We start from the raw sequence: 27,405 nt of genomic DNA, 5'->3' as shown, positions 1-27,405 counted from the left end.
GCAGGCCTGGCAGCATCTCCAGGAAGAGGTACAGTCGATGTTTCGGGCCAAGACCCTAGTCCTGACGAAGGGTCTCGGCCCGAAACATCGACTGTACCTCTTCCTAGAGATGCTGCCAGGCCTGCTGCATTCACCAGCAACTTTCACGTGTGTTGCTTGAATTTCCAGCATCTGCAGAATTCCTCTTGTTGACGCAAAACAAACTTTTCATTCTAGTCCTGACGAAGGGTCTTGGCCTGAAACGTCGACTGCACCTCTTTCTAGAAGTGCTGCCTGGCCTGCTGCATTCACCAGCAACTTTGAGGTGTGTTGTTTTCATTCTACCTCGGTGCATGTGACAATAAGAAACCAATTTCAATTGGTGTACTGAGGAGAGGTGTAAATCGATTGGCGGATTGTGTATCGATCGTACCAAGAATGTAAACAGCATTTCAGCATACGTACTCATCTTCTGTACATTTTTATTGTGAATAACGTTTACTTTTGGAGATAAATAAACAACCCGGGCCAGTAACTCCAAAACGCGCTGGGCGGTGGTTGGCCATCACAGCGCAAACCCTGGTAGAGCCGCCGCTTGGCCAACTACGGCTGGTTCTGGAGCTGCTCCGAGATCATGGGCGACGCCAACGACGAGCCGGAGCCCATCCGACTCAAGTCCCTGAAGTACGAGGGCAGCTTTACCGTGCCGCCGGAGGACAAGGTAACACCAAACAGTGAGGGAACGCAGAGCAGGTTCTCCTTCACCTGCTCCGGAGGGGCCATGCGATGGAAACAAACCTGTTCTGTTTGTGCATCAATGATTGGCCCTGGGCAGTCACGTGGATGAGTGCTGTCATATGACAGACCCCGGAAGTCTGCAACCCAGTCTCCAGCGTTTAAAAACTAAACACGAGCAATTCTGCAGATGCTGGAAATTCAAGCAACACACATCAAAGTTGCTGCAGGACGAAGGGTCTCGGCCTGAAACGTCGACTGTACCTCTTCCTAGAGATGCTGCCTGGCCTGCTGCGTTCACCAGCAAATTTGATGTGTGTTCCAGGGTTTAACTCTCACTCATTCACTGGGGATTTTAAAATGTATGCATACCTCAGTTATAGAGCTACCGTCAACAATGGTGTTCATGAAGCCACTCGATTACCATAAAGATCCATCTAATTAAACTTTCAGGTCAAAAACCACCAGAATTGCTCTTTGCAGAAAATACATTTTAAAAATTTGCCCTGTTTTTTAAAAAAAATTATATATTTGATCTGGCCATAATGCAAAATTTACTGATTCAGTAGAGAAAACTAATCTAATTTTCCTGGAATTTGCCTGAAATGTTATCTGTTTGTCGCTTCACGGATGCGGACCTGCAGTTATTTCGAGCATTCTTGGTTTCTGTTCCGTTTTTGTTTGTTACCCTTTGCATTCTTTCAGCCGCGCCGGTAATTCATAGGCTAATAGAGATGGATTTTACATGTTGACGCAATCTGATCTGCATTTCCAGTATTTCCAGCATTTTGTGTTTTTATTTTAGATTTCCAATAAATGTTTTTAAAGATGTATTTTGGGTATTAATTGTGTCTTACCAGTAACACACGTTCTGTGTCTGTAGACGATATGAATTGTCAATGTTTCAGATTGAATCAGATTCTGATCACGTTTATTATGACCGGCATGTGACGAGAAATTAACTTAGTAGCAGTTTCAATGCAATACATAATATAGAAGAAAAAAAATATAAGGAAATCTTAGTCAGTATACTTTATACAGTATACGTATATTGAATAGATTAAAAATCGCGCAAAAACTGAAATACTGTATATTTAAAAAAAGTGAGTTAGTGTCCAGGGGTTCAGTGTCCATTTAGGAATCGGATGGCGGAGGGTAAGAATCACTGAGTGCGTGCCTTCAGGCTTCTGTACCTCCTACCTGATGGTAACAGTGAGGAAAGGGCATAACCTGGGTGCTGGAGGCCCTTGATACTGGACGCTGCCTTTCTGAGACACCGCTTCTTGAAGGTGTCCTGGGTACTTTGCAGGCTAGTACCCAAGCTGGAGCTTACAAGGCAGTGGGGCTATTTACCCATATATGTGTATTACTTAGAGTGTTGCAAAATCTATGTGTTTTCCCACAGCCCTTTCCTATTCTAGCTGGTGAATTCTGTTGTCTGTCGGATGGATTGTTTTTGTTTTCTTGATGTGATATAAATTGTTGATGTGTGGCCAGAGCTAGGATTGGGACTGGGAAATACAGCCGGGATTGGGAACACTAGGATCAGGAGCATACCGATGCAAATTTACATAGTTGTTACACCTTTGGAGAGGGTGTTTGATTATAACTTCATTGTCATTGCCAATAGTCCAAGATTTACCTACAGGACACTCTGCCCTATCCCTTGCAAACAATAAGAGTGGCCTTGTGTACATTCATTGATATAACTAATACAGTTAATCAGATAGCTGACAGAAAGAAGTTTGTTTTCAGTGAATTAAAAATTCATATGTTGAAAGTTAACCTGCAGATAATTTGCTGTGTGAATTAATTAAGTAAAATAAATAATGTATTGTGTAGGCCTGTATCTTTGGCACTAGCAGCTTTTCTAGTTAGTGGATCTTGAAAGCTACCCTGTCATTAGTTTTTGTTGTACCTTTCTCCCCCTGTACAGAATAGTTGGAGGAAACCATGCTATCTTGCACAGATCTGGCTGTAACCCTCCTAAGGTTAGCTGTCAGGAAGAGTTTCAAATTATGAATCAATACCATTACATCAGAGATCCAAGTTGCATTCAAACAATTTTTTTTGAAAATAGGAGTTTCACTCACAAATTTTCTTCTGTGTTGAAATGGTATGTTTGTATTTTAACTTTGCAGCTGGGTAGAGGCAGGAGTGTGAAAGAATTTGTGAAGCTGAATCGTATTGGTGAAGGAACCTACGGTATTGTATGTAAGTCCAACTTTAATTCTTTCATAATGGGATGATTAAGATCTGCTGTTTTTATTTCAAAATCAATGAGGTTCGTGAAATATTCTTTTCAACCATTCTTAGATGTTTCAGGTGTGATAGTACTCAAGCATTCACTCTCATTGACCCATTGTCCACCATGCTTCTCTCTTCAGTTTTCCTTTCCCCATTGTCCACTTCCATGGCATTGTTCCACTGTGAACATTATATCATTCTCAAATGGTTTCTCCTTCATCGTCTGCATATGTTCCGTTCTCGGGCATCAACATTTTATGCCAAAGGACAAATTACGCTAACAAGAGAAAATCTGCAGATGCTAGAAATCCAAGCAACACAGACAAAATGCTGGAGGAACTCAGCAGGCCAGGCAGCATCTATGCAAAGGACTCCTTTGATTGGTGAAAGAGATACAGGGCTGGAGAAGGGGGAGTCTGATGGGAGAGGAGAGAAGGCTGTGGAAGAAAGAAAAGGGGAGGAGCACCAGAGAGTGCTGAGAGGGGGAAAAGGGGATGGGGAATGGTGAAGGGTGATGGGGGGTGGTGGCCATTATCAGAAGTTCAAGAAATCAATGTTTATGCTATCAGTTTGGAGGCTACCCAGACAGAACATAAGGTGTTGCTCCTCCACCCTGAGTGTGGCCTCATTGTGGCAGCAGAGGAGACCATGGATTGACATGTCAGAATGGGAATGGGACGTATTAAAATGGTGGCCACTGGGAAATCCCACTTTTTCTGGTGACGTAGGTACTCGGTGAAGCTCTCTTCTTAGCTAGTATATGATTTCACATTTTACTGTCACCCAGCTCTATCAGACCACTTTTTTCTATTAACCTCCTGTGTCTTGCCACCACTTCCTGCATTTGAGATGGATGCAGCAAAACTCACAATAAGCAAAAGCAGAACTATCTTCTTTGGTTTCTATAAATTTTATTACTATTTAATAATTTTATTATTTAATTATTTATGGGCAACTGTACGAAAACCAATTTCCCCCGGGATCAATAAAGTATGACTATGACTATGACTAAATAATTCTACACCTTTGGTTTTTAGCATAATTTTACTCCTTGACCAAACAACTCATACAGAACACAGAATTCATAATGTTTAGCCTAGAGTTAGCTTCGGCTGTGAAGTTCAATCTCTCTCAATGTTTGCTATCATTCACCCTCTTGCCCACCTCCTCGTTACTGAAACCTTAATTCATGTCATTAAAATCTTGTAGCTGCCCTTATCCAATGTACTTTTATTTGATTTTGATGTTTCTGCCATTGTAAACTAATAAGTAACCCAAAAGGTTTCAGCCCTAACCTTTACTGCATCCTCGTGATTTTTTTCTTATTCAATTTGACTGCAGCCTTGTAGCCTGAAGAGTCGTTGATAAACTTATTGTTTTCCACTTCAAAAGCCTTCAAGGCCAAACTCCACAGCTTTCAAAATCCCTTTGAGCCAAAAATCCCCTATGCACATTTTGTCCTCTGTATAACCCAGCTTCTCTTTCATCAATCCTCTATTTGACTGTTGGTGATAACCTCTTGTACCATTTTCCTCTACCTGCTGGATCAAAACTCATTCTATAATCCCACACCCATACCAGCTCCAGACTTGCCTTTAGAATTTTTTCTAACATTTGCTTTATATGTCTACCAGTCCTCCAGCTCAATTCTCTAGCCTCAGAAAGGGTGCATCAGCATGTGAAGCATTGTGACATGTCATTTTACACTGTATGTGCGAGCACTTTAGAAATTGAAGGCCAAAACTCTAACTCTTACACTCTGTGAATATAAACATTATTTAGCGCCATGGTAGAGTAGCTATTAATGCAACACAATTACTGCTTGGGGAATCGGAGTTCAATTCCAATGTTGTACATCCTCCCCATTAACACGTAGGTTTTGTCCGGGATGTCTGGTTTCCTTTCACGTTCCAAAGATGTACCAATAAGTAGGTCAATCGGTTATTGTAAATTGTCCTGTGATTAGTCTAGGGCACTGTTTTTGGGTTACCACCTGTTTGGCTCCCAGACCACATCCCCAGTCTCCCTCTCCTTTTCCATCTGTTACATAAAAATTGTGAAGAATTTTGATTAACGACGCACAGTAAAAGAAAACAGGAACTGCAGATTCAAAGCAGTGACAGGTAATACAAATCTATTAAAAGCTACAAAAAAAATTGTTTCTTTATTTAATTAAAGTAAAGACAATTTTCATCTACAATTTAAGAGCGTACCTTTGTAGTCCAACCACTGTATTCACAATTTCATTGCTTTTTCACCTTTCAATGAGGTGGATGGGCTTGGTGCGGTGATATCAGCTTTTCAACATCAGGCTGAATGTCACTCAGAAGGACTGTCAGATCTCCATGTTCAGCTACTTGAAGTCTATTTTGTTGCTCTGAAAGAAGTTGGGCCACTGCATGGAAACCACACTTCGCTAGTTAAGATTTTGAAAAGGCGATAAGGAACATCTTGATATTTTTCCACAGTACGGGATAGCATTCAGAGATTTTTTGTTGCAACCAAAAGTCTTGATATGATTTTCTGAATCTCTGCTTCAGCTCAAAGCCATTTTGCGGTGGGATCAGTTCTTCCTCCATCCTTCCAGTTAATTCCTCGTTACAAGTGTTCAGGAGTGGATTTATTACCCAATCTGATATTTGGATCAAGAGAAGATGGATCCAATGCAGATTACCGAGGAGGAGACATTTGCCATCTTGAGGCAAATCAGGGTGGATAAATCCCCAGGACCAGACAAGTTGTTTCCTTGGACCCTATGGGAGGCAAGTGCAGAAATTGCTGGGGCCCTAGCAGAGATATTTAAATCATCCTTACTGACAGGAGAGGTACCAGAGAATTGGAGGATAGCTGATGTTGTTCCACTGCCTAAGAAAGGCTCTGAACTTAAACCAAGAATTTATAGGCCAGTGAGTCTGATACCAGTTGTGGGAAGGTTATTGGAAGGTACTCTAATAGACCGGATATATAAGTATTTCAATAGTCAGCATAGCTTCATGCTGATAGGTCATGTCTAACCAAAGCTAAGGAGTTATTTGCGGAAATTACCAGGCAATCTCAGGTGGTGACAAGAGGGCGTACAGAAATGAGATATGCCAACTAGTGGAATGGTGCCACAGCAACAACCTGGCACTCAATGTCAGTAAGACGAAAGAGCTGATTGTGGACTTCAGGAAGGGTAAGACAAAGGAACACATACCAATCCTCATAGAGGGATCAGAAGTGGAGAGAGTGAGCAGCTTCAAATTCCTGGGCGTCAAGATCTCTAACCTGACCCCAACGTATTGATGTAGTCATAAAGAAGGCAAGACAGCGGCTATACTTTATTAGGAGTTTGAAGAGATTTGGTATGTCAACAAATACACTTAGAAACTTCAATAGTTGTACCGTGGAGAGCATTCTGACAGGCCGCATCACTGTCTGGTATGGAGAGGCTACTGCACAGTACCGAAAGAAGCTGCAGAAGGTTATAAATCTAGTCAGCTCCATCTTAGGCACTAGCCTAAAAAGTACCCAGGACATCTTTAGGGGGTGGTGTCTCAGAAAGGCAGCATCCATTATTATTAAGGACCTCCAGCACCCAGGGCATGCCCTTTTCTCACTGTTACCATCAGGTAGGAGGTACAGAAGCCTGAAGGCACACACTCAGTGATTCAGGAACAGCTTCTTCCTCTCTGCTATCAGATTCCAAAATGGACATTGAATCTTTGGACACTAACTCACTTTTTTTAATATACAGTATTCCTGTTTTTGCACATTTAAAAAAAAATCTATTCAATGTACGTAATTGATTTACTTGTTTATTTATTATGTTTTATTTTATTTATTATTATTATTATTTTTCTCTCTCTCTGCTAGATTATGTATTGCATTGAACTGCTGCTGCTAAGATAACAAATTTCACGTCACAGGCCGGTGATAATAAACTTGATTCTGATTCTGAAGTGGATAAGTTCAAGGCAGTGGATGTTGTCTACATGGACTAGCAAGGCATTTGACAAGATTCCACATGGGAGGTTGGTCAAGAAGGTTCAGTCCCTTGGTATTCAAGAGGAGGTAGTAAATTGGATTAGACATTTGCTTTGTGGGAGAAGCCAGAGAGTGGTAGTGAATGATTGCCTCTCTGACTGGAGGCCTGTGACTAGTGGTGTGCCGCAGGGATCTGTGGTGGGTCTGTTGTTGTTTGTCATCTATATCAACAATTTGTATGATCATGTAGTTAACTGGATCAGCAAATTTGCAGATGACACCAAGACTGGGGGTGCAGTAGACAGGGAGGACCACTATCATGGCTTGCAGAGCGATCTAGATCGGCTGAAAAAATGTGCTGAAAAATAGCAGATGGAATTTAATGCAGACAAGTGCGAGGTGTTGCACTTTGGTGGGACCAACAAGGGTAGGTCTTACACAGTGAGCAGTAGGGCATTGAACAAAGGAACCTGGGAACACAGGTCCATAATTCTTTGAAAGTGGCGTCACAGGTAGATAAGGTCATAAAGAAAGCTTTTTGCACAAATCAAAATACTGAGGAGATGGGATGTTATGTTGAAATTGTACAAGATGTTGGTGGGGCCTGATTTGCAGTATTGTGTGCAGTTTTGGTCACCTGCCTACAGGAAAGATGTAAATAAGGTTGAAAGAGTACAGAGAAAACGTACAAGGATCTGGAGGACCTGAGCTAGAAAGAAGGATTGAATAGGTTAGGGATTTTTTTTGCGACGGCAGATGTTGCACTTAACCAGGGTTAACTTGGACAGAAATATGGATATGATTGTTTTGACTTTGATTACTGAAAGAAGCATTCTAATCTTCAAAGAATTTTATCACAGTTTCCAAAAGCAGTTTCCTTTGGGAGCCATTTGAGTTCTGTGTGCAACAGCCAGTATTCAAACTGTTTGTCATTCTCAGTACAAAGCTCTCAACATGGTCGAGAATTGAGTGCGATGGACTTGATTTTATTTACCGCTCTGTTAACGGTGTTTAATGATTTGTGTAGCTAATTACATAGGCCTTTTGCAACAAGGTGTTGTCTGTTAATTGTACGGTGAATTCTCGATCAGGATTGTGGGAATGATGGTATTAAGTGCTGAGCTATAGTCGATGAACATCATCCTGACGTAGGTGTTTGTGTTGGCCAGGTGGTCTAAAGCCATGTGGAGAGCCATTGAGATTGCATCTGCCGTTGACTTATTATGGTGATAGGCAAATTGCAATGGGTCCAGGTCCTTGCTGAGGCAGGAGTTCAGTCTAGCCATAACCAACCTCTCAAAGCATTTCATCACTGTCGATGTGAGTGCTACCGGGCGATTGTCATTAAGGCAGCCCACATTATTATTCTTAGGCACTGATATAATTGTTGCCTTTTTGAAACAAGTGGAAACTTCTACCCGTAGTAGTGAGAGGTTGAAAGTATCCTTGAATACTCCCACTAGATATTAAATATTAACTCCTCTGTTGTATCTGTTTCTAGGCCCCTTGCAAATAACAACTCTTAAACCATATTTTTATCTTTTTTGAATCTAAGATTTGTTGACTGGCAATGTTGATCCATCTGACTTAAGAGAAAATTCTGTTGTCCTAAACATGTTGCACAATGCGTCTTCTGCATTCTCAGACATTTCAGCTATTTGTCTTTGAACAGAGTTGTTGCTGAGCGGATTTGCTTTAATTATTTGGTCTGGTGACTTATCCAAAACAGTACACAGAGCCTCTGTTACTGCTGGCAGAACCAGTTCTTGTCCAATTGTATGGGGCTTTCCAGATTTAGCAATGAGTAATGAAATGTTGTATGAAGCACACAAACCATCACTTTTTGTTGTGAAGGACTTTCTATTTTTGAAAGTTTTCACAGAGTGACTGAAAACAAGCCAAGGTCTTGTTAACTTTATCAGAGTGTTTTCTCTTCAGATGTTCAAGGAGCATAGATGGTTTCACTGCTTCATTTGAAAAAATCTTCTTCACACAACAGACGTATTGGCTGTTGTTGGTTGTTTGGTACTGGTATAACTCCATATTTCAGATCCTCCACACTATATCTTCGGCATTTCTTTTTTGTTTGGTCTGCTTCTGCCATTTTTGTTATGGATTAATGGCCATGGTCAATTACCTGTTGTTTAAGGCCAACCAATAAGGGGGAAAGTATGATCTCCTCATATTTCAGGCAAAACCTGACTCTCTGACTGAAGGTACACAAAGTGGGGCAGCAATACCTTGGTTGGGCCCTGGTTTAGAAAAATGCAGTCAAGACCAGTTGAAAGGGCAGATTCTGAACTTTATCCCATTGAACGCCATACCCTAATTCCCAGGAACTGCTTCACTGTGTGAGCATGGGAACTATACTAGCTAACCCTGCACTACAGTAGTGAACAGCAATAACGTGCAGGCCAGGCCCGGAAAAACAATTCCTTCAGTGCAGATTTCTGATCATATGCTAAATAAAGAAGTGTCACATTGCTTTTAAGCAACTATAATGCACTTTAAAGTTCAAAGTTTAAAGTACATTTATTATCAAGGTGTGTATACTGTATACAACCCTGAGATTCGTCACCTTACAGGCAGCCACAAAACAAGGAAACCCAATAGAACCCATTGAAAAAGAAGACTGCCAAATACCCAATGTGCAGAAAAGACAACAAATCGTGCAAACAGTAAAAGTAAGCAAACAATATTCAGAACGAAAGTTCACGAAAGTGATTTCACACAGCCACAAAGCAGTCACAGCCAATCGAGGAGCCCGTTTGTTGCAGGCCAAAGCCTCAGTTTAGCGCAGAGATGAGTAGACTTCGCAAGCAGCGTGCTGAACACCAGCCCATCCCTTCCTTCTGGCCTGAAACCCTGACCTTTACAGTCTGGCCCGGCGTTTAAGTTGTCCAAACAGTGGGTTGTTCCTTGCTATCAGACCTGGCCCTACCACTTCGATATACTCTTGGACTCAGGCTTTGAGGAAAGGGTGGGCTAGCAAAAGAAGAGGCAATTATTGATCATTGTAATCTTAATCAATTACAAGACACTGAGGATCAAATGCTTGTAATAAGTAATTCATTTCTTAAGTTAGGCTTGTAATCCTTCAGTTCCCTCTTGCTACCGAGCACCCCTCCCTACCGCCCCCTTTACCTTTATCACACCAGGGGTGGGGGGTGATAATCACCCACTTTGGGAACTACTGGTCTAGGGTTTAATAGATGAGTTGCAGTGTGGTGTGGCTCGTTGGGCTGGAGAAGCACTGTAGTTTGAAATAAAAATGAATAAAATATAAATGTTTTGACCTCTCCTCTTGATTGTGAATAGCTGCAAAGTAAAAGTTTCGGCATTAATGTTCTTTATTGCTTTAGACCGTGCCCATGATATGAAAACTGATGAAATTGTTGCTCTCAAGAAGGTTCGAATGGATAAAGAAAGGGATGGTAAGTTAGAGATAATAAAGTTAATACCAATTGTTTAATGCTTTGTAGGTAACTCAATTCATCTATTTTAAATGTTAGTCTGATAATGTTTGAAATCAATTCCACTCCAAGTAGATATTTTGAACAATGACTACTTTGGACTTAGTCAATTAGAAACTTTTACTCCAGCTAACTATTAAAAAAATAGGAAAAAGCCATTCATATATTTATATGTAAATATAGTACAGTCAACTTTCTCTACTTCAGGATGCTTTGAAATCCTTTATGCTTATTGTTTGTGCAATTTTAACTTAGGAGCATCTGCACCAATGGGTTACCCTTAAATTCACAATGATTGACACCCGTGACCATATTTTTTCATATATTAAGTTCTGGGGTCCAATGTCAGCAGTAAGATCAGAATTTAGAACTCAAGAAGAACCAGTACCAGTTTGATGAGAGTACCCAGGAGACAGAGAGAATTAATCACAGATTTAGGAGTTTACTGGATTGGCAGCTTAGATTTTTGTGTTTAAGTCTACAGTAATGTATAAAAATATGCAACACCCAAGTGTTGGGACATAGTACAGCTGGTACTTTGGAGAACTTTGTAGAGATGTTTTGAACACTTACTTTATGAAAATATGAAATAAATTTAATGGTTTTTAATTTTTACGTTATGAAATAAGACCATAAGACACAGGAGCAGAATTAGGTCATTTGGCCCATCGATTCTGTTCTGCCATTTTATCATGGCTGATCTATTATTCCTCTCAACCCCTTATCCTGCCTTCTCCCTGTAACTGTTGATGACCTTACTAATCAAGAATCTATCAACCTCTGTTTTGAATATACCCAATGACTTGGCTGTCAATGAATTCCAAGATTCACCACCCTGGGGCTAAAGAAATTCCTCTTCATCTTTGTTTTAAAGGTACATCTTTGTATTCTGAGGCCGTACCCTTGGTACGAGACTCTCCCACTATAGGAAATTTCCTCTGCTTGTCCACTCTACCTGGCCTATCTCTGAAAATAAACTGCTGCTGGATTCTAATAACTTCTGATTGGATCTCATTATGTACAAAGGTACAGTTGGCATTTCTGTCTTTTATGCAATAAAGCAGTCCACAGTCAAATGCAATGGGACTTGGACAATATCAAGGCCTTGGCTGATAAGTGGCAGAATTAGTACCAGATTTATTATCACTGACTTATGTATATGACGTAAAATCTGTTGCTTTGTGGCAGCAGTAAATACATTGACATAAAATTACAGCAAGTTATAAATTAAATAAATATAGCAAAACAATGAATAATGTGGCAGTGTTCATGAAATTTATTCAGAAATCTGACGGTGGGGGAGAAGAATAATTTGATTGTGGGATTTCTGGCTCCTGTACCTTCTCCCCATTGGTAGGAAGGAGAAGATGGCATGTTCTAAATGGCGAGAGTCCTTAGTGATGGTTGTCACCTTCTTGAGACACAGGCCCTTGAAGATGTCCTAGGTGGTGGTCTGGGTTGTGCACACACGTGCCAGGCAGTGATGAAGAAACAGCTATTACCCTAACTGGCATTATTGTCACTGAACTGCCCAGTGGACAATATCCTGGGGGTTACCAATGACTAGAAGCTGGAATGAAGTAGCCATAAATACAACGAGATTACTGCAGTAGGTCAGAGGCTAGGAATCCAATGTGAGTAACTCACCCCCTAACTCCCTTGAGCCTGCCCATCATCTACAAGTCTCCCATCAGGGGTGTGGTGGAACACACTCCAGTTGCTTTGTTGAGCGCAGTTTCAAAAGCACTCAAAAAGCTCAACTACGTACAGGACATAGCAGCCCACTTCATTGGCACCCCATTGGCACTTCATTCGCACCACCCTGCTGGCACTCCACTGGCACCACTTCATTGGCAGCCCACCTGCACCCATTCACTCATTCCACAACTGATACACAATAGCAGCAGTTTGTAACATCTACAGGATGTACTGCAGCTACTCACTAAGATTACCCAGACAGCACCTCAAAATCTTTAGATCTACTGATGAGGAAGAAAAGGACAGCAAAAGTATGGGGAACACCATCACTTAGAAGTTGTCCTCAAGCAACATAATGTCCTGACTTGGAAATACTTTCAGTGGCCACTTTATTTAGGTACACCTGAACATCTGCTCATTAATACAAATATCTAATCAGTCATTCACGTTGTAGCAACTCAATATATCAAAGCATGCAGACATGGTCAAGAGGTTCAGTTTTGTTCAGGCCAAACATCAGAATGGGGAAGAAATGTGATCTAAGTGACTTTGACTGTGGAGTGATTTTTGGTGCCAGGCGGGTGGATTGAATATTTCAGAAACTGCTGATCTTCTGGGATTTTCACGCGCAGCAGTCTCTAGAGTTTGCAGAGAACGGTGTGAAGAACAAAAAAACTACCTGTGAGCGGCAGTTCAGTGGGCAAAAACTCATTAATGAGAAAGGTCAGAGGAAAATGGGTAATCTGGTTCAAGCTGACCGGAAGGGAACAGTAACTCAGATAACCATGTGGAGCAGACTCAATGAGCCAAACAGCCTAATTCTGCTCCTATATCTTGTGTCTTATGGTTACAAAGTGTGGGCATGCGGCCAAGTGGTTAAGGCATTGGACTAGCGACCTGAAGGTCGTGAGTTCAAGCCCCAGCCGAGGCAACGTGTTGTGTCCTTGAGCAAGGTACTTAATCACACATTGCTCTGCGACGACACCGGTGCCAAGCTGTATGGGTCCTTGGACAACATTGGTGTCGTGGAGAGGGGAGACTTGCAGCATGGGCAACTGCTGGTCTTCCATACAACCTTGCCCAGGCCTACACCCTGGAGACTGAAGACTTTCAAGGCGCAGATCCATGGTCTCGCAAGACTAACGGATGCCTTATGGTTACAAAGAAGACCATCTGAACATACAACACATCAAACCTTGGAGTGGATGGGTTTCAACAGCAGACCACCACACTGGGTTCCACTCCTGTACCTAATAAAGTAACCATTCCTTCACCAGCTCTGTTCAAAATCCTACATCTTTCTCACCCTGTAACACCATTGTGGGTAAATCCACTCCTGAATGACTGCGCGGTTCAAGAAGGCAGCTCGCTTCCACCTTTCGAGGCCAATTACAGATGGGCAATTAAATGGGTTTCAGCCTGCAAAACCCACATCCCATGTATGAATATATATAAAAACGGAAAGCTGACAGAATTTAGTTTTATGAATTTATGTATCATCTTTTTCAACTTTGGGACATCTCAGAGTGATTTATAACTTTTGAAGTGTTGTCATTGTAAGCAGAAATAGAGTTTAATTTAATAAAACTACACAGCCAAGCTTCTTTGTTTCTTTTGCTTATTTGCAGGAATCCCCATCAGCAGTTTGAGAGAGATTAACCTACTACTTAAACTGAGACACCCTAATATTGTAGAGCTAAAAGAAGTAGTGGTGGGAAATCACCTGGACAGGTCAGTGATTTGATTTTTTACCTGAAGCTAATGGACAAGCCAGACTTTTGAGGTTAGCTTTTAAAAAAAAAACTTAATAATCTTAAATTTTCAATTTACGAGCAGGAAAATAATCATTTCTCCTTTGAGGTTTCTCTACCTGTTGTACGATCACATTGCAAGGAGAACGGGCAAATCTTTTGATAAGCAGTTTGTAGTTTTAAAATACAAAACTATCAGCACAAAATTTGAAAATTTTGTAATAACTTTATTAAAGTTAGTTTTGCTTAAAAAGGCAACAAAGCTTATTTTGAAAGGATAGAGACCCACCTTTTTGCAACAGAGGTTACTTCTAAAGACTTTTTCAGATTGACTTTATTTGTTACATGTATATTGAAACATCAAAACACAGGGAATTGTATTGTTTGAGTCATCAACGACCAACATATTCTGAATATGTGATGGTGGTAGCCCACAAGTGTAATTCACACATCTTTGGAATTTGGGAGGAAACCAGAGCCCTTGGAGGAAACCCATGCTATCATGGGGAGAACATACAGTACAAGCACTTTATAGAGAATGCTAGGAGGATGTTACCGAGGTTCTGTGTTGATGGACTGGACTGTGGACTCCTTCAGTTATGTTTTTTATATTCTGTGTTTTCACCCATTCTTTTTGTGTGGCGTGTTTTGTTAGTTTTTTTTGTGCAAGGGGAGGAGGTTTGGGAGAATGATGTTCTTGTTGTGTTTTGTTAGTTTTTTTCATGTGGATGGAGGGGTGTTTGGAACATTGAGGCGATTGTGGAAGGTGAGCAAGGGTTCAGCACCGGCTGCCTGGCTTTTGAATTGCTGATGGGATGGATCTCTGATGCTGGAGAAGTTTGTGGGTCCCATCGCTCTCTGATCCATCCCATCAGCGACTTGAAAGGCAGGCAGTCGGGACAGAACCCTTACTCACCTTTCGGTTAAGATGGCGCTACCGAATGTGTGCGATAGCTTCCTGGTCGTCAAAAAACTAAGAAATATGACTAAAAACATCACTAAAATACCTTTCCTGAGGTAAGTTGTGTTAAATTTTCACCACAAACATTGAAGGGCGAGTGATGATGAGAAAAGCTCGGGGGATGAATCATTGCAGGTGGAGTTTTGATGCTCGTACAACTGGCTCGGGAGTGAGGTTGGATCACTCTGGGTGCCGTAAGGAGAAGTTGGGCCCGGGCAGAGGAGATTTGATTTTGATGCTCGTACAATGCAAAGTTGGATCACTGTAGGTGCCAAGCTGATTTGAAGAACTTGAGAGCGGCTTTGGGCTGGGCCACGAAACCTGGGCCTGGAGTGAGTGGCTGGGCGGCGGAATCTGAAGTGAGTTACTGGGTGGCATGGTCTGGGCCCAGAGTGAGTTGCTGGGCGGCATGGTCTAGGCCCAGAGCGAATCGCTGGGTGGTGAAGTCTGGGCCTGGAGCTAGTTGCTAGGTAGCAAAATCTGGGCCTGGAGTGAGTCACAGGGCGGCGTGGTCTACACCTGGAGCCTTTTGCTGCAGCTGGGTCCTAGTGCAAGTTACGATTCGCTGTAAGAATTTAAATTTAAATTCCGGCCCAGATCGGAGGCCTGAACTGATTTTGCTTGCTCTCTGCGATCTTCACTCCTTTCTCCAGGGTGCTGGAGCCTTTCCCTGTTCCGTTGTTTGCTGGCCCTGAGAGCCTGAAAAGACAGGGCACTGGTCAGAACGAGAGCTGATTTTGCCCATTCTTCACAATGTCATCTCCATGGCGCTGAGGCATTGAAGACTCTCCCGGCTGCTGGGCTCCATGCCCACTAATATGATGAACTGATAAGCGAGGCTTTCTGGGCTGCTCAGGGGTTCAGATCTGAGGACTCAATTTTAGTTTGAAATGCTGTTGTTTGCTTCAATTGTTTGAATTATTTGTACTTTTTCTCCTTCCCTTGTGCATCGAGTGTTGGTCTTTTATTTTTATTCTTTTTGCTTAATTGGGTTCTTTCGGGTTTCTTGCTTTGTGGCTATCTGTAGGCAAACAAATCTCAAGTCTGTATAATTTATACATTCTTTGGTAATAAATGTTCTTGAATCTTGTTGGAGGACAGGCCTCTGTGCCTTGTTACGTTTGTTATTTTTTGTGTGGGGGTGGGGAGGTTTGGGGGTGGATGATCATGTTGTTCTTTTTTAGGCAGGGGTGGGGGGTGGTTTGATTTTTTTTTGCAGGGGTGGGGGTGGTTTGATTTTTTTTGCGGGGAGGGGGGTGGTTTGATGGGTTTTTTTGAACGATCTCCTTGGCTTTCTTTGTTTCCTGACTTTTTGGGGGAAGATGAATCTCAGAGTTGTATACTGCTTACATACTTTGATAATAAATAAACCTTTGACCCTTTTGACATCAATGGCGCTGTAAAGCGTTACACTAGCTGGTACTCTGACGTTCCACCCCCTATGCTCAGTTTGTCTTTAATTGTTGCTTTTTAATCTCCCCGTATTTACCTCATTATTAAGAGAAAAGGGATAATCTATTGGTAGTAAGTTCTGTAACTGGTAAATGTTCAAAAAGGTTGATTTTTTATTATGACAGATTCTTGTTAGAAAAAGTTTTGTCCAGTAATGCCCTGACATACCCTGACAAAAACATACTTCTTGATTTGTGCAAATGTTACTCCAGTGCAGTAATGAGAGCTGATGATCAAAGCCACCACCTGGTGTCAAATGAAACATTTATTTACTTATATTTTGAATATCAAGGCATACAAGCAGCAATTTTAACATCCTTAGCTTCACAATATTGTTAAGTTGTTGGTCAATAATGCTACTACTAACGACCGTGTGTGAGGACCAGTAGGAGACAATAAATTCACTGCAATTTAAATTTTATTTCCCACAGTATTTTCCTAGTAATGGGATACTGTGAACAGGATCTTGCCAGTCTTCTAGAAAATATGCAGTCACCATTCTCAGAGGCTCAGGTAAACAGAGAACTATTTAACATATTAGAATCTTTTTACAGGAGTTGCTTTACAAGTACAAATTTCTGCTTGAAGTTTTAGTACCAAATTAAAGTGATAAATATATGCTTTTGTATTTTTAAATATATGCTCCACATTTTAATTATGAGTCCCAGAGCTTTTTAAAATTTCTTATTTTTGTTGTTTCTGTTTTTCTTAAGGTGAAATGTATAATCTTGCAGTTATTAAAGGGACTGCGATATCTACATGAAAACTTCATTATTCACAGGTGAGTGAATTGAAAAGTTCAGCATCTGAGTAATTTTGTTTTAGCACAAGCAACGATTGAATGTGAATGAAAATTTTAAAAAATTGCAGTTGTTGGTAATCACACAAAGTGCTGCAAAGAAAGTGGAAACTAAGTTAAACATATTTGAGTAAAGTATGTTATTGAGTACAAGAAGCATGACTTTCTTTCTTGGGCCCTTAGCTCCGAAGTGGAGCGTAGGCCATTGATGACCTCCAGTCTGCGTCATCCTCTGAAGTCGATGGTATGGTTGGAGTTCATCAACATTTCTACAACCCATTGCATCCAGTGTACAGGGGGTTGGCCAATACAGCTTCACCAGAGCACTGTTGGCCAGCCGTACTCATTTCCACCTCTCACAACGAAGATGAAGGGAGGGACTTTTGAGAGGCATACAGGAACTGTATTCCATAAAAACTGGTTCAGCAAGAAAACAATTGAGCCTTGCTGGGTTGAAACTGCCGAGATAAATACCGCATTAAAAACAAATTAACTTTTATAGTGTCTCTTAACTTCTCAGACCTAGAATATAATGTAAGACCACAAGCCAAATGAGTATAATCAGGCCACTCTGCCCATTAAGTCTGCGTGGCCATTTCATCGTGGCTGATTCATTTTTGCTCTCAGCTCTATTTTCCTGCCTTCTCCCCATAATCTTAGATGCCCCTTACTAATCAAGAATCTATCAATCTCTGCTTTAAGTACACCCAGTGACTTGGCCTCCACCCTCATTGGTGGCAATGAATTCCACAGATATATGACCTCTGGCTTATGAAATTCTTCCTCATCTCTGTTCTAAAGGGCCATCCTTCTATTTTGAGACTGTTCCCTCTGGTCCTAGACACACATACTATTGGAAATATCCTCTTCATGTCCACTCTATCTAGGCCTTTCAATATTTGGTAGATTTCAATGAGATCCCCCTTCATTCAAGCTGAAGTCTATTGTCATCTGACTGTGCATATATATACAACCAAATGAAACAACATTCCTCCAGACCACAGTGCACCCATAAAACATGTATCCCACACAGCACATGAAACAAAATATTACTTATAAATAAGTTATTTAAATATAATTCAAAATGCATGTAGTGCACAGTACAAGTAAACAGTAAACAATTCACTGTCCTAGTGACGAGACCTCAGTGCTGGCAGAGTATTCATTAGTTTCACAGCCTGAGGGAAGAAGTTTTTACCCTGTTTGGCAGTCCTAGTCCTGATGCCCCTGTACCTCCATCCTGATGGTAGTAGGTCATAGAGATTGTGTGATGGATGATGGGGATTCTCAACAAGGATCCTCTACAATGCTCCCAGTAAATATCACAAATAGTGGGGAGGGAGTCCCGGTGATCCTCTCAGCAGATTTTACTATCCTCTGTAGGGTCTTGTGGTGCAATATCTTGCAGTTGTCATACCACACAATGGTACAGTTAGACGGTTCACTCTTGGTGGTACTCCTTTAGAAAGTTGTTAGAATGGGGCCAGTTGCATTCCTCAATCTCCTCAGAAAGTGTAGATACTTTTGTAGCTTCTGGACTAGTGAGGAGGTGTTATCTGTCCAAGTTAGAACTAATCTTTCTTTTAACCTCCTGTGAGTACAGGTCCAGGGCTATCAATCGCTTTTCATACATGATGAAATATTGAATTGGGCTATTTCTCTTTGCACATGGGTAAAACCTAAAACCATTTTATCTGTTGACTTAAACTTTACAAATATCCATTAAGTTCAACATATCAATTAAATGATCCTGATACAAAAACTTGCAGATGCTGGAAGTCCGAAACAAAAGAAATACGAGGAACACTCAATAGGCCTGGCAGTTTATACAGGGGGAGGAATAGACAACGTTTCAAGTCAATGACCCTTCAGTTTTAATGTATCGTGGTTTTTGCTAGTTCTGTTGATGTGAGAACACAGCTTAGGAGTCAATCATGTAGTGAGACCAGTCGACCAGTCAAAAGAGAACACTATTAAGCTTTATAGGACATAATTAGTTCCCTACAACTCATTCCATTCTCAAGTTTTTTTTTAAGATTATGCCCCTCAAATTATTAGATTTACTGAATTTATTAATATTTTGATCTATAGGGGAGTTCATAACCAGCACATTTTTAGCTCAAGGATAAAAATCACTACAGCGATGATACAGGATTAATTAAACTGATTTCTGAAGTAAGGTGGGAAGTTAGATTGTAAGAGCCAAATTGTCAATGGTTTACTCTTTTTCATAAATGCTGCCTGGCTTGCTGAGTTCCTCCAGTATTTTGTGTGTGTTGTTTTGGATTGCCAGCACCTGCAGAATTTCTTGTGATTGTGAAGAGAAAAATTCCCGAGTTTTCATATTTTAGCATTGACTTATACTTTGTAGAAATAATATTGTAGTTTTACTCCATTAGCCAGTCTTTTTCTTGTTGATGTGATTTGCCGAAAGAGAATGATGTGTTGAGTAGAGAGATTTTGCAAGTAAATATCAGAATAAATACTAGCCCAATCATAAAAGCCATCTAATAATTTATTTGCAGTCTCTCTTTAAAAAAGGATTTGCAGCAGTTTACTTCTTTCAGAATTAGTGGCACCTATCAAGAATTTGTATTTAAATCAGTGATGAGCAGAGTTTCTTAAAATAAAATTTGATTGAGATTCAACTGAGACCTAAAGATAAGATCTAAAAATTAAATTAAAACTGTCAGCAAACAAATAGACAGTTTTAATTGACTTTATTGATGAGTGACAAAAAGAAGCTGTGTAAAATCAGGGCAGGCATTTAGAAAGCAAAATTCAAATTGCATTTTGAAAATTTAGGTCTAAGTGCATTTTTAGAAAAAGTTAAAATGGTTCTGTTGGCAAATTTTGACATATTCGGGAATTCCCAAACCATTGTCCTGATTATGACAAGGTATGGGTTCAGGCTATACTAGTTGTATACTATCCTTGTATTTTAGTGCATCAAACCAATAAAAATATGGTATTGTTGACTTAAGACCACAATGTTATGACAAAGAACCAGCAGGTCAACAAACTGCCAAATTTTGTTTTTTACATTTTGAAACAACTACATTGGTAATAAGAACGTTCCATTTCTTCAGAGACCTTAAGGTATCCAATTTGCTGATGACTGATAAAGGGTGCGTGAAGATAGGTGAGATTTGTATATTTCTTTTGTATTAACCTTATTAACATAAAAATTACAGACTAATATATTACATCAGCTGTATCTTTTTAAGTTTAAATTTAGCCTTTAAATGCTTGTTTTGGACATGATTGTTTTAGAAGAAGCTGTAAAAAATAATAGTAGCTATTAATGTAATTTTTTACTGTGTATTTGCCACTCTAATTTTTTGTCACCACACTTACCTCATTTGGTATGCAAATATTGACTGCTACGTTATGACTAACTGCTGAGCTACAAATTGCTTTGGAATGTCCTGAAGTTGTGGAACATGTTTAATAAATTCTTTCTTGCTTAACACTTATTGTCCACTACATAGCTTTCCTTTTTAAAATCTGTAAGTGTATTGTGTATCATTACAGCGGACTTTGGGCTGGCACGTGCATATGGGGTGCCTCTAAAACCCATGACTCCAAAAGTAGTAACACTATGGTAAGTTGGCAGAGACACGTTAGTGGAAGTCTTATGATAATTATAAGATGACTTAGTACTAAGCTAAAGGTGTAGCTAGGTTTGGCCCTTCCTGGAGTTACTCCACATGCTTTAATGCCTGTACATTATCTGCCCCATCACCCCCTCATGCTTTTATATCCAGCAGCATCTTGTGGCTCTATTTTAGTAATTGCTGTACAGGTATTTTAAAATTTAAAATACTTACATTGGTTTGGTGGATAGGAACATATGGAAAGAACAGATAAAGAATTTAAGCAATTTTAATTTGTTCCAAATTACTTCAAAATCTCTGTAGGGATGACTGGCTTCCTTTTACCCAGAGTATTTCCATATACTCAGATGCTGGCACTTTAGCACAGAGGTTAGCACAATGCTTTACAGTGCCAGCGGCCGGGGTTCAGTCCCTGCCACTGTACATTCTCCCTGTGCTGCAGTTTTCTCCCACAGTCCAAAGGTTTACCAGTTGATAGATCAATTGGTCATTGTAAATTGTCCCGTGATTAGGCTTGGGGTTTGCTGTGCACTGCGGCTGGCAGGGCCAGTAGGGCCTGTTCTGCACTGTATCTCGATAAGGTAAAAAAACAATTGGGTGTGTTGCATAAAGAATGGCTGTAGAATTATCCAAAGCACTATTGCTCCTGTTTTAAGAAATTAGCAAAATAAAGCCTGCCGTGGCTTTAAAGAACTAAACAATCTTTATTTATCATTTCCCTCCAAAGCTCTGAACGATGTTCATGGATTTCCTGCACTCAATACACTTGATGTTCCTACTTCTGTAAATTGATCTACGTAATCGATTGTCCAACAAATTTGTAGATCATGTTGGTTATTGACTCTAGGATTCAATGCAAAATCCCACACTATTGTTGCATTGCAAATATTGATTAAATGTCAGAGGCTAACCTTCATGAAACACATTACTTCCGGACTCTTAGATGAAAAATAGACTTCTTAAAAGCACTTTGTGGTAATGTTGTTCCCCACTGAGACATTCAGGTTAACTTGGTTTACAATTGTCTAAATTTGTCATTTCTTTTTGTGATGTATTTGTTGTGATTTTGTGGTACATTTGTTCATGTTAACTAAATAAGGTGATGTACGAAACCATAGTCCACAGTAATTTTTAAAGCTTTGCTGTTGGTTCCCAGGTAGTTACAGATCACAGTATATACTTACAATGTGTGGTTTTATTAGCTATTTTGACTTTGTGAAACCTTAAGGGCTGAGGTGATGCTTGTGTGTTTGTGGACTTGGAATTCCTAACTGGATCTTGTGTTCTTACATTGTTAGGTACAGAGCACCTGAATTACTACTGGGAACAAAAACACAGACTACGGCTATTGATATGTGGTTGGTAGCTTATGTGCACGGCTGTCTCACCATTTATGTGTGTTGCTAAACTTTGTTTTAGCTTTTCTCATAAGCTGCTCTTGTTTTTTGTTGTTAACAGGGCAGTAGGTTGCATCCTTGCAGAGCTACTGGCACACAAACCTTTGCTTCCTGGAAGCTCCGAAATCCATCAGATTGACTTAATTGTTCAGTTATTAGGGACTCCGAATGAGAACATCTGGCCTGTAAGTCTTACTGAAACCTATCAGAGGCCTTGAATATTAATATTGTTTTTAAAGCAAAAAAAATTACTCTGAGAAAATTTACGTTCATGTTTATTTTATTTCATTTTTTTGCCATTCATCTCAATTTAAAGTTAATATTCTCCTAACCAGATGGGCTCATACAGGAGCATCAATTCAAAATGCCTTTCTGGATAAGTGGACTGAGTTTTTAACTGCAATAAACATATCCAAGCATGTAATTTTCCCAAGTGCATGCACTCTATTATAGCATAGTTGATATTTAGTTTATAGTATTAGGTAGAGTCCTGATGAAGGATCTTGGCCCGAAATCTCAATGGTTTACTGTTTTCCATAGGTGCTGCCTGGCATGCAGAGCTCCTCCAATATATTGTGTGTTTATTAGATTGATTTACCTGGTTCACAAGCTGACATTACATTTGGTGGCATCCACTTCTTTCTTCTTTAAAAAGCACAAGTAGTGTTTTGTCCTGTTCTATTGATCATCAGTGAGTAACATGACAGTTACAATTGTAAGTCTCTGGTCTGATGGGAGTAAACTGGAAGTAACTAAGAGCTTCCTAATTCTTTTATCATATGTTGGAGTCCATTCAACTTTTGCATTAATTTTATTATTTTGATTCATTTTGTTTGCCTAATATTGAGCTTTGAATGAAAAAGAGATCCTTCTTAGAACAGAATCAGGTTTATTATCACTGGCATGTGACGTGAAATTTGTTAACTTAGCAGCAGCAGTTCAATGCAATACATAATATAGCAGAGGAAAAAAAATAAACAAGTAAATCAATTATGTATATTGAATAGATTAAAAAACATGCAAAAACTGAAATACTGTATATCAAAAGAATAGATAGTGTCCAAAGGTTCAATGTCCATTTAGGGATTGAATGGCAGAGGGGAAGACGCTGTTCCTGAATCACTGAGTGTGTGCCATCAAGCTTCTGTATCTCCTACCTGATGGTAACAGTGAGAAAAGGGCATACCCCGTGTGCTGGACGTCCTTAATAATAGACACTGCCTTTCTGAGACACCATTCCCTAAAGATATCCTGGGTACTTTGTAGGCTAGTACCCAAGATGGAGCTGACTATATTTACAACCCCCTGCAGCTTCTTTCAGTCCTGTGCAGTAGCCCCCCCCCCATGCTAGACAGTGATGCAGCCTGTCAGAATGCTCTCCACAGTACAACTATAGAAGTTTTTGAGTGTATTTGTTGACATGCCAAATCTCTTCAAACTCCTCATAAAGTTTAGCCACTGTCTGGCCTTCTTTATAACTACATCGATATGTTGGGGCCAGGTTAGATCCTCAGAGGTCTTGACACCCAGGAACTTAAAGCTGCTCACCCTCTCCACTTCTGATCCCTCTATGAGAATTGGTATGTGTTCCTTCGTCTTACCCTTCCTTAAATCCACAATCAGCTCTTTCATTTACTGACGTTGAGTGCCAGGTTGTTTCTGCGGCACCACTCCACTAGTTGGCATATCTCACTCCTGTACACCCTCCCGTCACCACCTGAGATTCTACCAACTATTTGGCTATAGGGAATATTACCAAACATTTGTAATTATCTTTGCTTGAAAAAATTGATATGATACAGTTATTACTACACTGGATTTGATTCTATCATTTAACTCTTACATGCATATACTGTATGTTGTAATTTAGGGCTTTTCCAAGTTACCATTAGTGGGACAATACACTCTGAGAAAACAGCCTTACAATAACCTGAAGCACAAATTTCCATGGTTATCAGAAGCTGGCCTCCGACTTCTCAACTTCCTCTTCATGTATGACCCAAAAAAAAGGTATTATAACATAGTGTCTCTATTTAATGAGGTTTCCTTTCAGTGGCAGTTCATGTGGGGACTTTGCTCAGAGCTACTGGAAAATTGGGTTGGTCTTAGGAGGGTAGTATAGTTCAATGGGTGTTGCCTTTTAATCTAAAATTATTCTAACTACTTCCCTTGCAGAACGCACAAAGAAAATAACGTACTTCCTGCTATGACTTTTAAATTTTCAGCTGATGTGATGAAACAAATAATTCAGATTGTAGTTAAGGTGGAGAAATAAAATTGTTCTTCTTTTTATGTAATTGTAATATGAACTCTTTGCTAAATAATCTATTTTAAAAATGTTATTTTTTAAACTTGCTTGCCTCGGTTTGTTCCTATTTCTCCATTTTTTTTTTGTTTTGCCTCACTTTTCTACAAGGCCAATTAGAGCGGACAGTTTAAAATTGTTGAAGTTGATTAATTGAGTTTAACATCCAGAAAGAATGGAAGTATGATTTGGTCCATTGATGTTGTTTCATCTAGAGTTCAATTTTATGTTAGGTGATCAACATTCCTTCAGCCACCTGGTTTCTGGGTGATATTAATCTTTTGTTTTGATTCATGGTCTGTGTTGAATTCTGAAGGTAAATCATAATTTGTGAATTCTGATTCACGTCATTAGGTCTCATGCTCTTCATAAAGATATTGCTTCAATGTGCTTTTGTCACAGCGTGTTCTCATAAAACTCCACCACACTGTACTTAGATTCTAAGTGTAGACAGAATTAATGTATAGAAGGCATAGGTTTGTAAGGGGGTAAGAGGATTAGATGGCACCTGAGGAAGATTTTTTTTGTGAGGATGATTGGCATTTACAACGTGCAGCCTGGGTGGAGAATGATGAATGCAGACACAATTGAAACATTTAAAAAGATCTGGATAGATGCTTGAATAGCCAGGCTTAGAAGAAGTCGTCCTGATAAATGGCATTATACAGATGGCCACTTGAAGTCAGTAAAAGCACAATCAATGGGTCCTAAATGGACACAAGCCTATGCTGAAAGTCTCTATGACTGTGTGTGTGTGTGTGTGTCCCTCAGTCTTGGGTCCTCTACCAGAGGCCTGGGAGCTTGTTTGGTGCAGTATCCTTGCAGTTCCTAGTAGTGTGCTCTTCTGGACTGAGATCTCAGATGTTGTCCCAGGATTTGTTGGAGCCACTCTCCCAGTCCAGATGTCACAGCTCCAAGTGTTCCTATCACCACTGGGATTACTCTGGCTTTAATTTCCACATCCTTTCTATCTGCTCTTTTGAGCTCTGGTATTTCTCCAGCTTCTCATATTCTTTCATCCTGATGTTACTGCCATTTGGAATTGCCATATCTATTACTATTGCTTTCTTCTGGTCCTTGTCCAATAGTACTACGTCTGGTTGGTTGGTTGGTTCATACCTGCTAATCAGTCTGTGTTTGGAAGTCCCACAGGATGTGTGTGTGGTGTGGGACTTTTTAAAATATATTGCTCCTTTTCTCTGTTCTTAAGTTGCAGTGTTATTTTTCTCTGAAGAATTTAATTGGATGTTGATTCATTGACTCTCAACATGAGTAATTGGGAAACTGCTAATTTTCTGAAAAACCTCCAGTAGTCTATTAGATTTCAGTTAATGTAATTGTACACTGGCATTCAATTATTAGGATGCAGAAAAACTGATGGATATTCTATGTTTTAAGGGCTACAGCAGAAGATAGTCTGGAGAGTTCCTATTTTAAAGAAAAGCCATTGCGTAAGTTCAAAAATATTTTGTAAAAATTGTGCTGATCTTTTTTTCCTGAATGAGTCAAAATGACACTGTGATTAATAGTGAAACTTCGAAGTGGTGCTGGAATGCTATGATCCTTACCTGCATTTTTACATAGTCAAGTATATTATAAATATACCTTTGACCTCTGATATATTTTGTCATCTGCAGAAATTCCACTCACATTTATGACTTGTACAAATTTTGCCTGTTTAACAGTCACAAACCCAGCTTCTGACAAAGCCATACATTCGATTCCTTGTTGCAAATCTATTTCTGACTCTCAAGCATCAGACATAAGTAGTATGGGAATCAAAAATCATGAAGAAACAATTGTCGTGCAACTGCTCCACATTAACCATTCACAGGAAGCTATTACTGTGTTGCCACTGCTGATTCTATACTGACTACATGTTCACTATGTGCACTGCACATTAATACTTATTGACATAAAGATCACAGGCCCATCGTAGACTGTTAGAATTAAAACAGTATTTCAGTGACGTATGACTTTAAGGCAGCACCAAGACATTGTACACAGAGTGGATTTGATTGCACAATTCTCTATATGCTGTGACAATTTATCATCAACATTGTGCCATGCAGTATGATGTAGGCTGTCATGGTCTCATGACCATGATCGTTCTCAGCAAATATTTTTATGTAAGTGGTTTGCCATTGTCTTCTGGGCAGTGTCTTTACAAGACAGGTGACCCAAGCCATTATCAATATTCTTCAAAGATTGTCTATCTTTTCATGGAGAAGATAGTAATGTTCAGACAAATTCATGGTATCAAAGCAGAAATCAAAATGATTCAAAAATAATTAAAAGAATTAAAACTTCTGAAATCAGTTAGTTTATCAAGGTTGTATGCAATATTATGGCTGACAATCTCATTGAGAACAAAATGATAACAGTTTCAATGGTGTTTACAGAAATAATAAATAAGTGGAAGTTTATGTCAGAAGTAAGACCATCGGACAACATTTGCAGCAACTTCAGAATTTTTGGTTTTAACTGGTGAAAGACTTGACACTAAAAACATTCATGTTGTTGAGGGCAGGCATTTTTACCATCATTATGAACAGTTTCCCTTCTTACAACGATGAAGGACTTGACTTGAAATGCTAGTTGTCCATTTCTCTCTACTGATACTGTTTGACCTATCCCAACATCTTGCTTCTTCCTTCAAAATAATTAAGAATATTTACTAAGTATATTTTTTTACTGCGACATTTGGGCCACTTATTCATCTTCCTAACATTCTAAAATCCAAATATGATGGTATTCAGTACAAGCATCCTCACCTCTAGTAGTTCGTGAAGTACTTGATTGAATTGATTGAATCGTATAAAGGAATTTAAACATTGAAATGGGATGTAATTTCTAAGGTAATGTTTTATTTTTGTTTCTTTGAAGCATGTGAACCAGAACTTATGCCAACGTTCCCCCATCATCGTAACAAACGAGCTGCTTCTAGTGTGGATAACCAACAGAAACGTCCCAAGGTGTGATTCATTGATTCTGGTGACCTGGAAACCATCTTCCAGTGTAACTG

The 27,405-nt window shown here is 39.8% G+C and overlaps 1 protein-coding gene across 3 annotated transcripts; it reads left to right on the top strand.

Annotated features, from left to right (window-relative positions):
- Nucleotides 1-285: 285 nt before the first annotated feature.
- cdk10 (cyclin dependent kinase 10) lies at nucleotides 286-27,405 on the top strand. 3 transcript variants are annotated; one of them, XM_063067120.1, is made up of 13 exons: nucleotides 286-304; nucleotides 2,856-2,928; nucleotides 10,290-10,361; nucleotides 13,727-13,829; nucleotides 16,694-16,775; nucleotides 16,976-17,043; nucleotides 20,151-20,203; nucleotides 20,596-20,665; nucleotides 21,977-22,036; nucleotides 22,137-22,260; nucleotides 23,946-24,085; nucleotides 25,779-25,831; nucleotides 27,267-27,405. In XM_063067120.1, exons 3-13 carry the CDS (start codon nucleotides 10,304-10,306, stop codon nucleotides 27,359-27,361), a joined length of 906 nt encoding a protein of 301 aa, XP_062923190.1. In that variant the 5' UTR covers nucleotides 286-304; nucleotides 2,856-2,928; nucleotides 10,290-10,303; the 3' UTR covers nucleotides 27,362-27,405. The 3 variants fall into 3 exon arrangements, with proteins under 3 accessions (XP_062923190.1, XP_062923187.1, XP_062923188.1); XM_063067117.1 differs by lacking the exon at nucleotides 286-304 and adding an exon at nucleotides 440-700; XM_063067118.1 differs by lacking the exon at nucleotides 286-304 and adding an exon at nucleotides 888-1,028.

This window comes from Mobula hypostoma, chromosome 14 (genome assembly GCF_963921235.1).
Source record: "Mobula hypostoma chromosome 14, sMobHyp1.1, whole genome shotgun sequence".
Classification (NCBI taxonomy): Eukaryota; Metazoa; Chordata; class Chondrichthyes; order Myliobatiformes; family Myliobatidae; genus Mobula; species Mobula hypostoma.
Note: the sequence above shows the minus strand (reverse complement) of the source record. Positions and strands in the feature narration are given on the sequence as shown.